Source organism: Nematolebias whitei, chromosome 13 (assembly GCF_014905685.2).
Source record: "Nematolebias whitei isolate Nwh7 chromosome 13, NemWhi1, whole genome shotgun sequence".
Lineage (NCBI taxonomy): Eukaryota > Metazoa > Chordata > Actinopteri > Cyprinodontiformes > Rivulidae > Nematolebias > Nematolebias whitei.
The window spans coordinates 31,557,855-31,571,244 of NC_056510.1; the positions used below are offsets into that span (position 1 = coordinate 31,557,855).

At 47.3% G+C, this 13,390-nt stretch overlaps 1 protein-coding gene across 1 annotated transcript in view; it reads left to right on the forward strand.

Annotated features, from left to right (window-relative positions):
- The first annotated feature begins 3,954 nt into the window (after positions 1-3,954).
- cdc16 (cell division cycle 16 homolog (S. cerevisiae)) overlaps positions 3,955-13,390 on the forward strand; it is a 64,558-nt gene continuing 55,122 nt past the window's right edge. Inside the window, exon 1 of the mRNA XM_037686688.1 lies at positions 3,955-4,060. Within this exon, the coding sequence (XP_037542616.1) occupies positions 3,955-4,060 (106 nt within the window). The remainder of the gene's footprint in view (positions 4,061-13,390) is intronic.

The window sequence follows — 13,390 nt, forward strand, 5'->3', positions numbered from 1 at the left end:
TCTATCTATCTATCTATCTATCTATCTATCTATCTATCTATCTATCTGGCAGACCGCAGAGGTGATGCACATGTTTAAGATGACGTCAGCGGCTTTACAGAGAGAGCTCTTTGTCTCCTCCAACAGGTCTGCTTCCTCCAACCTCTTTGAGATGCTGTATGCCAGCAGAGCGATGTTGTTGTTCGTCGCGACCTCCTGGGATGTGCACTGGTGAGCTCGGTTGGAGAGCTTTGTCAACCTCTGGTCATGCTCCCCTGGAGGGATAGGTTGCCGGTCCATCCTGGAAGCTTTTGCCCGAAGCATCTCCGCCAGGCTTGGTTCCGGGGTGGGGGGACTGAGAGAAAAACACAGATCGGTAAAACCCTCCACTCTGGAGATGGAGGCGAATGTGGAGACAGATGGCTTCAGCTTGCCGGGCCCATCTGTGGTCTCGCTGTCCAGCTATGACATCACAGCTGGACAGCGAGGCCAGATGGGATCAGGGCGACGAGCCAGGGCGGAGCCAAACCTTCCCGCCAGATCATCCGATCAGGGCGGAAGGAGGCGAGGGACGGAAATGTCCCTTTGTGTTAGCAGCCTCCTGGATTATGCCGGGCAGCTCTGAGAGGAGGGCACCGACAGCTGGGAGCGGCGTGGTTGCCAATGTGGGATGACCCGAGGTGGCTTAGTATCTTCTCGACCGCTCTTCTTCCGTCACTACGCTCTCCAGGAGGGAAGGGGCAGCGAGGTTGTTTCCAGCATCGCCTTTCTCTGAGGAGTCATTCGATTCACTGCGTGACTCTGTATCAAAAAAAGGCAGTGGCATCGCCCCACGCATAGCATCCCACCATGGAAAAACACTCAGGGGAGCTGCTGCCAACAACGCCTTTTTCGAGGGAATCATCCGATTCACCGTGAGGAAAAAACACGTTAGAAAAGGCGGTGGCGTCGTCCAGCGAGTAGCGGCCCTCCACAGAAAAACACTCAGCGGAACTGATGCTAACATCGCCTTTTTCGAGGGAATCATCCAATTCACCGCGAGGAAAAAACGTTAGAAAAGGCGATGGCGTCGTCCAGCGGGTAGCGGCCCGCCACGTAAAAACACTCCTCGGCACTTACCTTGAACAAGGCTGCTTGTCTCTGCTTCTCCTCGGGAAGGAAGAGCTCACCGGCACAGCAGGAGGTTGGCATCCTTAGCAAAGGTTGTGCCGGTCAAAGCTGGACATCTTTTCCTTCTTCGTTCTTTTGACAGTGCTAGCTAGCTGGCTGAAGAAAAAATAGGAGCCGATTGCCCGGTCTTACTGTAATTTATACAGACCGGGGGTGGGGCCCACACAGCCAGTGGGTGTGGACTAAACCCACTAGCGATACCCTTAAAGGGCCTATGCAGGTATGCAGGTATTGTCCCATGTACCTAAGTGCATGCAGGTCACTTCTGGGCTGTGTGCAATTCATAATTAAGTCTGACTGACGTTGTATGAATGACCATGCAAACAAGTCTGATTCCTGCCAAAAAGTCCATTTCCTCATTAAGACCTGCAGCTTGAACATAGCCTTAGACTTACCTCTCTTTCTGGAATGAAAAGCCCAGTGTTTAACCCACTTTCTTGAATGGCCCCTTTCATTTTCTGTTTCCAAGACATGAACCTCAAGAGCAACATAAATTCCTCTTACTGCTTAAAATATTTAATAGTTTCTTACTATTTTAACAAGATACTGCCATTTCAGATTTTGGTGTTATAATAATGTTACAAATCTGTGAAATCTGACAGCATTGTCTTCATTTAAAAGCAAAACGCACAAAAAAGGTGATCACACTTGGGTTTTGTTAACTAAAGATGAAATTGATTACTTTCTTGTAAATTTTATGAATAATTTTTATGTGTTATTTCTATAAATTAAAATTGACATTTTCAAATCCATTGAAATTATGTAATCATACGGTATGTCCAATTATATGATATTTCTGTGTGCTTTTAAAATTACATGTAAGGAAATTTGAGAATTTCTTGACAAAAGGAAACTTTTTTTTACTACAATGTTTTCTGCATTTAAACAGTATGGTCGAGGAAGATTTGGGAGAACCTGGAGGAGGCGAAAATGAGTCTTTGGAATGCTCAGTATAAAAGGCATAAGAAGGTGGCCCATCCTGAGGCTCGTAAGAAAATGATCCCGGCAGTACTTGATCCCAATTATAAGGTGTTTTGTTCACCAAGGGACCACTATCATCACAGATCAATGGAGGGTGTATATGTCTGCACTGGCTGATAGCGGATATGTTCATTATTCAGTTAATCATAGCAGGTCATTTATAAATGCTAACACAGGTGCTCATACAATTCAATTCAATTCAAGTCAGTTTATTTATATAGCGCCAAATCACAACAAAGTTGTCTCAGGGCACTTTACAGAAACATTCACATACATAAAAGCCAATTAGTAAAGTTCTCTATCTAAGGAATCCAGCAGACTGTTAGGATTACGCGGGGAACCCAGATAGTTTGAGACCCAGAACGAGGCAGACACAGGGGAAATACAAAAGAACAGTGTTTATTATGTACAGTGAATGTTTCACACGCTGGAACTCAGCACTCCTGGAAAGAGGGACAACAGGTTAGTGTTGGTCCAAGGGGAAGACCTGAGAGGTTGTTTGAAGGAGGTTCTTGTCCTTACAGTCCAAACCCGAAGGAGGGGAGCTGGTCCTTCAGTCCGGGGAGAGAGCAGCAGAGGGGAAACCAATGCGGGTCCAAGGGCACGAGGAAGGCTGGCAACTGGAGGCAAAAATGGCACGAGGAATACCTGACAGGCCGAGGGATCCAGATCAGGTCACGAGGAGAATCCAAAAACACGAGGAACCAGGAAACTGGAAAAGAGAACACAGGTGAACAAATTCTTTTCACCTAGACATATCTAGCTCAACAGTACTATACCATGAGAGGTGATATACTCCAGCGATGAGTCACACTGGGCTGCAGCCTTTTGTAGATGGAGAGGCTCATCAGGCTGATGGCCGCCAGGTGTTGGTAATCAGCGGCCATCAGCAAGGCAGGCTGCAGGCAGTGGGACCCTTACAGTAACCCCCGGCAACCTGAGGCGCTTCTCGGGGTGGTCTCTGAAAAACCTGGAGATGAGGCTGGGGTCGAGGATGAAGGACCTGGGGATCCATGACCTCTCCTCAGGACCGTACCCCTCCCAATCGACCAGGTACTGGAAACCCCTACCCCTGCGTCGCACGTCCAAGATGGATCGGACGGTGAACGCAGGGTGGTTGTCGATCAGGCGGGGCGGTGGAGGGAGGTCAGAAGGGGGACACAAAGGACTGAGGGAAACGGGCTTTACCTGGGAGACGTGGAAGGTCGGGTGAATCCTCATGGCCCTGGGTAGTTGGAGGCGGAACGCAGAGGGGTTGACGATGCGGGTAATAGGGAAGGGACCAATGAAGCGGGGGGCCAGTTTACGGGGGGTGTCCCACAGTTTGATGTCCCCGGTGGACAACCAAACCTGCTGGCCGACCTGGTAGGCGGGTGTCTCTGAACGGTGGCGGTCGGCGAACCGTTTAGCCTGGGCTGCGGTCCTAAGGAGGGCCGTCTTGGCCTGGCGCCAGATACGACGACACCGCCGAAAGTGATGCTGAACGGATGGGACCGAGCAGTCGGACTCAGAGCTGGGAAAAAGAGGAGGAAGGTAACCGAGGGAAGCTTCAAAGGGGGACATACCGGTGGTGGCAGAGGAACGGAGAGAGTTGTGGGCGTATGCCACCCAAACCAAGTGTTGGCTCCAGGATGACGGGTTGGACTCGACCAGGCAACGCAGGGTGGACTCCAACTCCTGATTGCAGCGCTCAGCTTGTCCGTTAGCCTGAGGATGGTAGCCAGAGGTAAGGCTAACGGACGCCGCGAGCGACTTGCAAAAGGAGTGCCAGACCTGAGAGATGAACTGCGGGCCTCGGTCGGAGACAATGTCAGAAGGGATCCCATGGAGCCTGAAAACATGGAGGGTGAGAAGGTGAGCGGTTTCAAAGGCAGAGGGGAGCTTAGGGAGGGGGACAAAGTGAGCGGCCTTGGAAAAACGGTCAACAACCGTGAGGATGGTGGTGTTGCCGTCAGATGGGGGGAGGCCAGTCACAAAGTCGAGGGCGATGTGGGACCAAGGGCGACTAGGGGTCGGGAGGGGAAGCAGAGGGCCAGCCAGGTTGTGTACCAGACTTGTTTCTGGCACAGACGGGACAGGCCGAAACAAAGTCCTTGATGTCTCTGGACATGGAGGGCCACCAGAAATGAGTTCTTGTGAGGGCGAGCATGCGGTTGACTCCGGGGTGGCAGGAAAGCTTGTTAGAGTGGAGCCACTGGAGCACTTGGGACCGCACGCTGGAGGGAACAAAGAGGGTACCGGGGGGACCACCACCAGGATCAGGTTCAGAGAGGAGGGCCTGCTGAACGGTAGCGGTGATGGGCCAGGAGAGGGAGCCGACAATACAAGTGGGAGGAACAATATTATTAGAAACTTCAGGCGAGTCACGAGGGACAAACTGCCTGGACAGGGCATCAGGCTTAACGTTCTTAGAGCCTGGGCGAAAAGTCAGGACGAAATTGAAACAATTATAGAAAAGCGCCCAACGGGCCTGACGGGGGGTCAGACGCTTGGCGTTCCTAAGATAGGTCAAGTTCTTATGGTCCGTCCAAATCAAAAAAGGGGTCTCAGTGCCTTCCAACCAGTGCCACCATTCCTCTAATGCGAGCTTGACCGCCAACAGCTCGCGGTTGCCCACGTCGTAATTGCGTTCTGCTTGGGAGAGACGTCGAGAAAAGAAGGCGCAGGGATGAATCTTATTGTCCAAAGGTGATCGCTGGGAAAGGACCGCCCCTACCCCAGTGTCGGAGGCGTCCACCTCCAGAATGAACTGGTGCGTAGGGTCTGGGTGGCAGAGGATGGGCGCGGAGGAAAAGAGAGACTTGAGTTTCTTAAAGGCGGTCTCGGCCTCTGGGGTCCAGTGAAAGGCTCGGGCGGTGGAAGTGAGCTGAGACAGGGGGGCGACACGACTATAATTCTTTATAAATCACCTGTAGAAATTTGCGAAGCCCAGGAAACGTTGTAACTGTTTCCTGGACTCGGGGGTCGGCCAGTCGACTACCGCCCTGGTCTTCTCGGGGTCGGTTCGACAACGTCCGCCCTCAAAAATAAAACCTAAGAATGAGACGGTGGAGGTATTAAACTCACACTTCTCCGCCTTAACGGATAACTGATTCTCCAGCAGCTGCTGAAGAACCGTGCAGACGTGAGCCGTGTGTTGAGAGGGGTCGCGGGAAAAAATAAGGGTGTCATCAAGGTAAACGAAAACAAAATTACCAATAAGGTTGCGCAGGACGTCATTGACGAGCGCCTGAAAAACTGCGGGGGCATTGGTCAACCCAAAAGGCATAACTAAATACTCAAAATGACCCAAAGGAGTGCGAAAAGCTGTTTTCCACTCGTCGCCCTCCTTAATTTGTACGAGGTGGTAAGCATTTCTTAGGTCGAGTTTAGTAAAACAAGAAGCCGACTGTAACTGCTCCTGCAGTGAGTCAATGAGGGGGAGCGGATACTTATTTTTAACAGTTATGTTGTTTAAGCCGCGGTAATCAATACATGGCCTGAGCGTTTTATCCTTTTTAGAAACGAAGAAGAAACCGGCTCCCAAAGGGGAGGTCAAGGGTCTAATAATACCAGAGGCTAGGGATTCATTAATGTAATTGGACATAGACTCCCTTTCGGGACCAGAAAGATTATAAAGTCTACTTGACGGCAAGGGGGCGCCAGGTAATAAGTCAATCGAGCAGTCATAGGGACGGTGAGGAGGAAGAGACAAGGCGCGTTGCTTGCTAAAGACGGCCGCCAGGACGCGGTATTCAGCAGGAACAGAGGTGAGGTCGATCTCCTCTAGAGGAGGTGCGTTCCGAGGGAACTCTTTAATGGCGGAGCGAAGACAGTTACTGAGACACTTGTTGCTCCATTTGTCAACGCAGCCGCGCTCCCAATTAATAACTGGGTTATGGTTTCGGAGCCAGGGGAAACCTAAAATTATTTGGGGCATACGGGAATTAAACACGAAGAAATTGGTCATTTTGTGATGATTTCCTGAGATTATGACATGCAAATCGGTAGTCTTAAGGTTTATATGAGTCAAAGTGTCTCCGGTTAAGCCGGCGACAGAAATCGGAGGAATCTCGCGAGTGGGCAAAGAATATTCTTTAACTAAATCAGCGCTGATCAGGTTTTGTTCAGCACCCGAGTCGATGAGAGCAGAAAACGAAAAGCGATGGTCAGGTGTCTGAATGACCATGGGAAGTAATAGTTTGAATGGGGATGTTAACGCAGAAGTTCCCACCAGTAACTCCCGCTTTACTGGTAGAAGTTCTCGTTTTCCTCGAAACGGGCAGTGGGGCAGAAAATGACCGGGGTTACCACAATAAATGCAGAGACGGGCAGATACTCGCCGCTGTCTCTCTGCAGGAGTCAGCCGTGCGCGCCCCACCTGCATGGGCTCGGGGGAGCGATCCCATGGAGGAAAAGAAGATGATTGGTTGAAAACAGGAAGCATGGAAGACTGGGAGTTGTAGTTCAAGGGGGACTGCTTGGGTGAAGCGGACTCATGGCGAGGGGTCGTGAACCTGGAAGTGGGAGGATTCTGGGAAACGTAGTACAAAGGTGCAGACTTGGGCTCACCTGGAGAAGTCGGAAACCCGGAAGTCGAGGGTCGATGGGAATTGTAGTTTGTCTCTCTCCTCCTTTCCCGGAAACGGTCATCGATGGAGATAGCAAGGTCTATTAACTTGTCGAAAGTCTCGGGCTCGTCTTGTGTGGCCATCTGGTCTTTGAGAATATCAGATAGTGCGTTTAAGAAAATTTCTTGGAGGGCTGGCTCGTCCCATCCTGTTTGGGCAGCAAGGATCCGAAACTCCAGGGCGAACTCCGAGGCGTTACGACGGCCCTGTCGTAAATTCAGCAAATGCTTGGCGGCGTTTGACTTCTGCAGGGGGCGATCAAAATTCCTACGAAACTCACATAGAAATAGTTCATAGGAAGCAGGGGGATTATTATGGCTCAGAAGAAACGAGTGAGCCCACCGGAGAGCGTTACCTTTGAGCTGGCTTACGAAAAAGGTGATCTTGGCCGCGTCCGAGGAGAACTGGGAGGGGGCCCCCTCGAAGGCGAGTCTGCACTGCAGCAAGAAGCCGCCACATTGGTCAGGGTCTCCGGTGAAGAACTCAGAAGGTTTAAATAATATTTGTTGAACAGAAGGAGTGGGACCAGGAGCCACGGGGGCTGGCGGAACGACTGGAGCTGAGGAGGCAGAAGCTCGCAGCTGACATTTAATGGAATAAATCATACCTCCGAGCTCCTGAAGGTTGGACTGGACCGTGGTTTGGTGAGTCAGCACTTGATGAAGAACTTTGTCCATCCCGTCGATCTGTTCCTCCGTGGAACCGGGGGTTGTCTGCTCGCTCTTGGTCTCATTCTGGGTCTTTTTTGGCTGGAGCATTTCTGTTAGGATTACGCGGGGAACCCAGCTAGTTTGAGACCCAGAACGAGGCAGACACAGGGGAAATACAAAAGAACAGTGTTTATTATGTACAGTGAATTTTTCACACGCTGGAACTCAGCACTCCTGGAAAGAGGGACAACAGGTTAGTGTTGGTCCAAGGGGAAGACCTGAGAGGTTGTTTGAAGGAGGTTCTTGTCCTTACAGTCCGAACCCGAAGGAGGGGAGCTGGTCCTTCAGTCCAGGGAGAGAGCAGCAGAGGGGAAACCAACGAGGGTCCAAGGGCACGAGGAAGGCTGGCAACTGGAGGCAAAAATGGCATGAGGAATACCTGACAGGCCGAGGGATCCAGATCAGGTCACGAGGAGAATCCAAAAACACGAGGAACCAGGAAACTGGAAAAGAGAACACAGGTGAACAAATTCTTTTCACCTAGACATATGTAGCTCAACAGTACTATACCATGAGAGGTGATATGCTCCAGCGATGAGTCACACTGGGCTGCAGCCTTTTGTAGATGGAGAGGCTCATCAGGCTGATGGCCGCCAGGTGTTGGTAATCAGTGGCCATCAGCAAAGCAGGCTGCAGGCAGTGGGACCCTTACACAGACAAGTTGAATCTTGGCTTTGTTGCAGTCTCCCATCCTGAGCAAGCACAGTGGCAACAGTGGAAAGGAAAAACTCCCTTTTAAAAGGAAGAAACCTCCAGCAGAACCAGGCTCAGGACAAGCGGCCATCTGCTTTGACCGGCTGGTTGAGAGGACAGGAAGGAGAGACAGACGAACATAGAATGGTAGATCCAGGTATAGGTCCAGGTGTATCTGAAAGACAAAAAAACACATGTTAAGGATAAAAAAAAAATTACAAATACAAAACAGGTTGAGCAGAGTAAGTAAAGACAAGAGTAGAGTGAAAATTGTGGTCAGTTTGTCCTCCAGCAGTCTAAGCCTATAGCAGCATAACTAAGGGACAGCTCAGGAAACCCAAGCTGACCCTAACTATAGGATTTATCAAAAAGGAAAGTCTTAAGCCTAGTTTTAAAACTGGATAATGTGTCAGCCTCACGGACAGAGATTGGAAGTTGGTTCCACAAGAGAGGAGCCTGATAACTGAAAGATCTGCCTCCCATTCTGTTTTTGTAAATTCTAGGAACCACAAGTAAACCTGCAGTCTGAGAGGGAAGTGCTCTGTTTGGAAAATATGGAACAATAAGATCTGTAATATAAGGTGGAGCCAGGTAGGGTGGAGGGGGTCCACGACCGGTTGCAGCGTTTTTTATTTGTGGAAGAACAGGCTACCTGGATTATTTAGTATGCAGCATGACATTCTAAAAATAATATTTGTGATGTCTTCTTTTTATTATTATTTTTATTGTCAAGTTTTCAGTTTCAGTGAAACTAGCTCAGGTGGTTTGGGCCTGTTGGAGCGGGAGGGAACCAGATTTCCTGGAGAAAACCCTCGCAAGCATGGGAAAGAATCATGGGCGTCAGAAGCATTTGTAATGTGGGGGGGACACTATAGTGTGTATGTGTGTGTGCATGCGCGCCAGTGTGCAAAAAATTGTACAGTACACTAGTGTACAAAAAAGCAACATTTCATCTGGATTTGCTTACGTTAATTCCATTTAAAACATGTTGCTCACCAAGTTTGTGTAAATTCAGCTGTTTTAAAGACATTTTAACTTTAATGCGCTTTATTAACACACAGCCTCAGATAGGCACTATTTGTATTTATAGAGAAATAAAAAACATCAACACTGGACTTTTTTACTTGTGTTCAACACTACTCATCTAAATGATGTTTCTCACGAAGGTTGAGGACAATTAGGTGTGGGGTTTTAAAGACATTTCAACATTTATGCACCTGAACACACAGTGTCTCTTACACCTTCAGTGTAGCGTCTTACAGCGTCACAGTTACTGCTAAGCTAAGATGCTACAGACGTAGCGCTGCACTTCTCTCCTCCTAACATGTATATATGTTTATGATCCTAAGCCTAACGGTCAACAACTGCCCGAACTAAACTCATTAAGCTGGCAAGCGAGCAACACAGAGGTGTCTCCATCTCCTCCACCTGTGAGCGTTCTCTGCCAAGGCAGGAGGAGACGCAAAGAAACACTGAGGGCTGAAGGAGAGTTGGAGGTAACCAGAAAAACCTGGAGTGGAGTTTTAGTGGTTTGAGTATTCTCCTATTAATCAAGTGGAATGGATTCATTCACGAAGAAAGAGAAATAGCGCCGACTGAACTAATATTTCATAGTAAAAGTGGGGTTAGAACCGTTCCAAATGAACGGTTTTTGAGTGTGTGTGTGTGTGTGTGGGGGGGGGGGGGGGTACATGTCCCTTTCACATATAATGGTTGCGACGCTTATGGAAAGAATTCAAAAAACATACCGTGACTTTAGGTGACAGTTTGAACCACCACTATGTTGCTGCATTTTTTAATGTAATGTAATGTAAAAGAAAAACAGTAATAAGATCTAAGACATGAACTAAGAAAAATGTTAACCAAAAACACACTAAGCCCTAATAGCATAAAAACATTACGTCAAACAGCAGCACCAACATGAGTCTGTATGAGCAGATGAGCACAAATGAACACAGCAACATGAAACAGATCAGCGGCAACATGAAACAGATCAGCAGCAATATGATGTGATTTTTTTCACAGTGATTATCCTGGTTAGAGATTCATGAGTCTAACAGCCTCAGGGTAGGAGCTGTTCCTCAGTCTAGTGGATCTTAATACTCCTTAACCTCCTAACTAAGGCGAGCGGGGCAAAAAAAACAGTCATATCTCAGACAAAATTGGTTCATAAATATGGTAAAAAATCCATAAATATGTCACTTAGGTGTATAAGTCGCAGGGTATGTAAATTATGCAAAAAAACTGCAACTTATAGGCCGAAAAATACAGTATTTATTTCATGGCTTCAGTGCTATGGACGATGGAATGTGACAAAATTAAATAAATAAGTACATTTTGTCACATTCCGCCCTCCATAGAGACGTGAGGTTGCTTTGATTGTTAAAAAAAAAACTTCTTAAAAGTGTCCTTTAAAATTTTACTTTTTATTGTATATGTAAAGCCTTTCCCAAAGCCTGTTCTATTTTACTAACTGGACTAAAATAGCCTCCATCACTAATTCTACTTTTAGAAAAAAATAAATTTGTTAATTTTTTCATTCACTCATTCAACCTTTATTTAAACAGATAAATCACATTGAGCCTCAAAGACTCATTTACAAGTGAGACCTGTTTGGACAGACAAAAAACAGTGGTTAACTGGACACATGTAGGAATTGGAGGCGAAAAAAATTCCTATCAGACTTTTTTCTTGGCTGAGAAAAACCCCTAATATTGTAAAAACACTTTGCACAAACAAGCACATATTTACGTAGACATTCTGCAGAGCAGAGCAGGAAGAAGGAAGACACGAGACCGGTCAACAACGCCTACAGATGCTCTCGAGGTCACTGTAATCAGTCAATGTCCTCCGGTGAGATCCATAAACATTCTCGAGGTATGTCGAGAAATGGCCAAGGATAACCTCTATAAGAATCCAGAGTCCTGAAATGTTGACAAAAAGTTTTTTCAGCGGGGTTTCATCTGGTTATCAGTTGGAAATTCCTCAGGGAGGGGGTGGTGAGCGTCAGATCACATTTTCTCCAGGCGACTTTAGATAAGATGGCCTTCAAGGACAACCAAGGCAACCAAAATTTAGATAAACACACAGTTGATTTGGGGACAGGCAGAACTTAATGACATCAACCTAGAGTCTGTGTTGGTCCACTCGGTTCCGAAATGTCCAAATTAACATGGCCAACACCATTGGAAACGTGTCTGAGTAAAAATTCCCAAAATATGATCCATTCAGCCAAAAGCATTTGAGTCCGGGTACTCCAGACATGAACCAAGCCATCATAAAGGCAAGCAGCGTGATCAGGTCCAAATGCTGACGACTTCCTTGATTGTAGATAAAACCAGCACCAGCTGAATCCAAAAAGCAGGAACCAGTTATCGAAAATCCAATTAAACATGTCGCCCAAAGCCTGTCTTCTCTTTGAAGAAATATTGTAAATTGAGATGAGGGACCAACTGGTCAAAACAAGTCCATAATTACGGTTCGGAAGAAATGCAAGAGAGTCTCACAGCAATTTCACAGACAGACAGAGCAGCAAAGCAAAGCGGAGAGGGAGGGAGAGAAGCATCCGATCTCGTGGGGAGCGAGTGGTGAAGTGATTGAAGTGAGTGAGTGGTGAATTTTACAAAAGTTTATGTTGTTCTGAGTTGGGTTTATGTCTGTTGATTGTTGCAACCTCTTGTTGGGGTACGAACACCTCCCCGAATTGGTTGGAATGAGCAGGTACAACCAGGAGACTTCACCGTAGCTTAAAATAATTTAATTCCCACCAAAGTTAAAGTAATACAGTGAAAAATGACCAAAAATGCATTTTCGGGAGACAATCAGAGTACTTCACCTTAGTCAGAACATGCTGCTCACCCAAGATTGTCTGACTAGACTTCCGGGTGTACGATGCTATAAGCCTTTCCTGGTGCAGCCTCTCTCCAGAGGATGGAGCGTCTTACAATTGGATGTTTCTAGTGCTGGTGTCTCTTGTTGCTACAGCAATGAGCTCAACCTCCACCTTCTTTCTCCTCGTAACTGTAAATCAATTTGATCCTGATAAAAACGATGCATCCTCCAAGCAGTCACCCCGAGTGCAAGGCCAACAGCTGTCTGTTTCTTATCAGGCAGCTGTGTGTCATCTTAGCAGAACAAGTTGTCCATGACTGTTTTCTCTTGCTGCCAAAGCCTGAGTATAAGGCAGCGAGCAAATCACTTATTAAAAGAGAAATGTTAAAATATGGCTCGATTAAAGTGTAGCTCAACTAAAATCCCTTATAAAAGGTAAACGTTAACTATGGCTTGATTAAAATATGGCTCGATTGATTGTTTTAACCTGAGTACAATGTTTGGCTCCCACACTCTCAAACCAACAATCTTGGAATGAGAAAAAAAAAGTGACTATAGTTATATGATGCTATTAATGTAAATCTGGGTACCTGGATAATTCTGCTGTAGAGTTTTCTGTTGGAAAAGCCATGTGGTTCTGGTGTATCTTCCCCTTTAAGATGTGAGCTCCAGTACTTACAGCGCTGTTGAATCTTCCATCTCCTGGAAAGGAAGGTCAAGTTGAACAAACCAAGGCTTCTTATTTTACCACCTTCTGTTAAGAACTAGTGCCGGTTTGTTCTTCCCGGATTGGTTTTGATCAGAGGGAAAGGCCAGGCTTCTTTCAGGTTTAACAACGTTTATTTTCACAAACAGATGTATGCACAGAATACAAGCAGATCTGGAGAAGCGGACCCAGTATGACAGGAGCCGGTTTTGAAAAACAAAGAAAAAAGTTTCTCCTTATAACACCTGGGGGCCTCACCCCAGGAGATATTTTGACCTTCTGCACAGGAAGACCACAATTCACCTCCTCAGGCAGGCAGAGGCGCTTCTATGACTCAATGTACAATGTTATCTCTTGGTGCCTCCAAATGGTGAGAGTTTTCTCAGAGGCCCTGCAACATTCCTAAGGTTCTCTTAAATTAGGCTGAACCTCCCTTTCTGCTGGTGCAATTAACAGAGATTCCTGGTTCACAGCTGCATACACTCAAACATATTAACTTGACTAAACTAAACCCTAATATTCAATTAATAGTTTTAAACCTTCACAATATCCCACACGGCAGCACGGTGGCGCAACTGGTAGAGCTGCTGCCTCTCAGCGAGCAGGTCCCTGGTTCAAACCCCGGTCCAGGGGCCTTTCTGGGTGGAGTTTGCATGTTCTCTCCGTGCATGCGTGGGTTTTCTCCGGGTACTCCGGTTTCCTCCCACAGA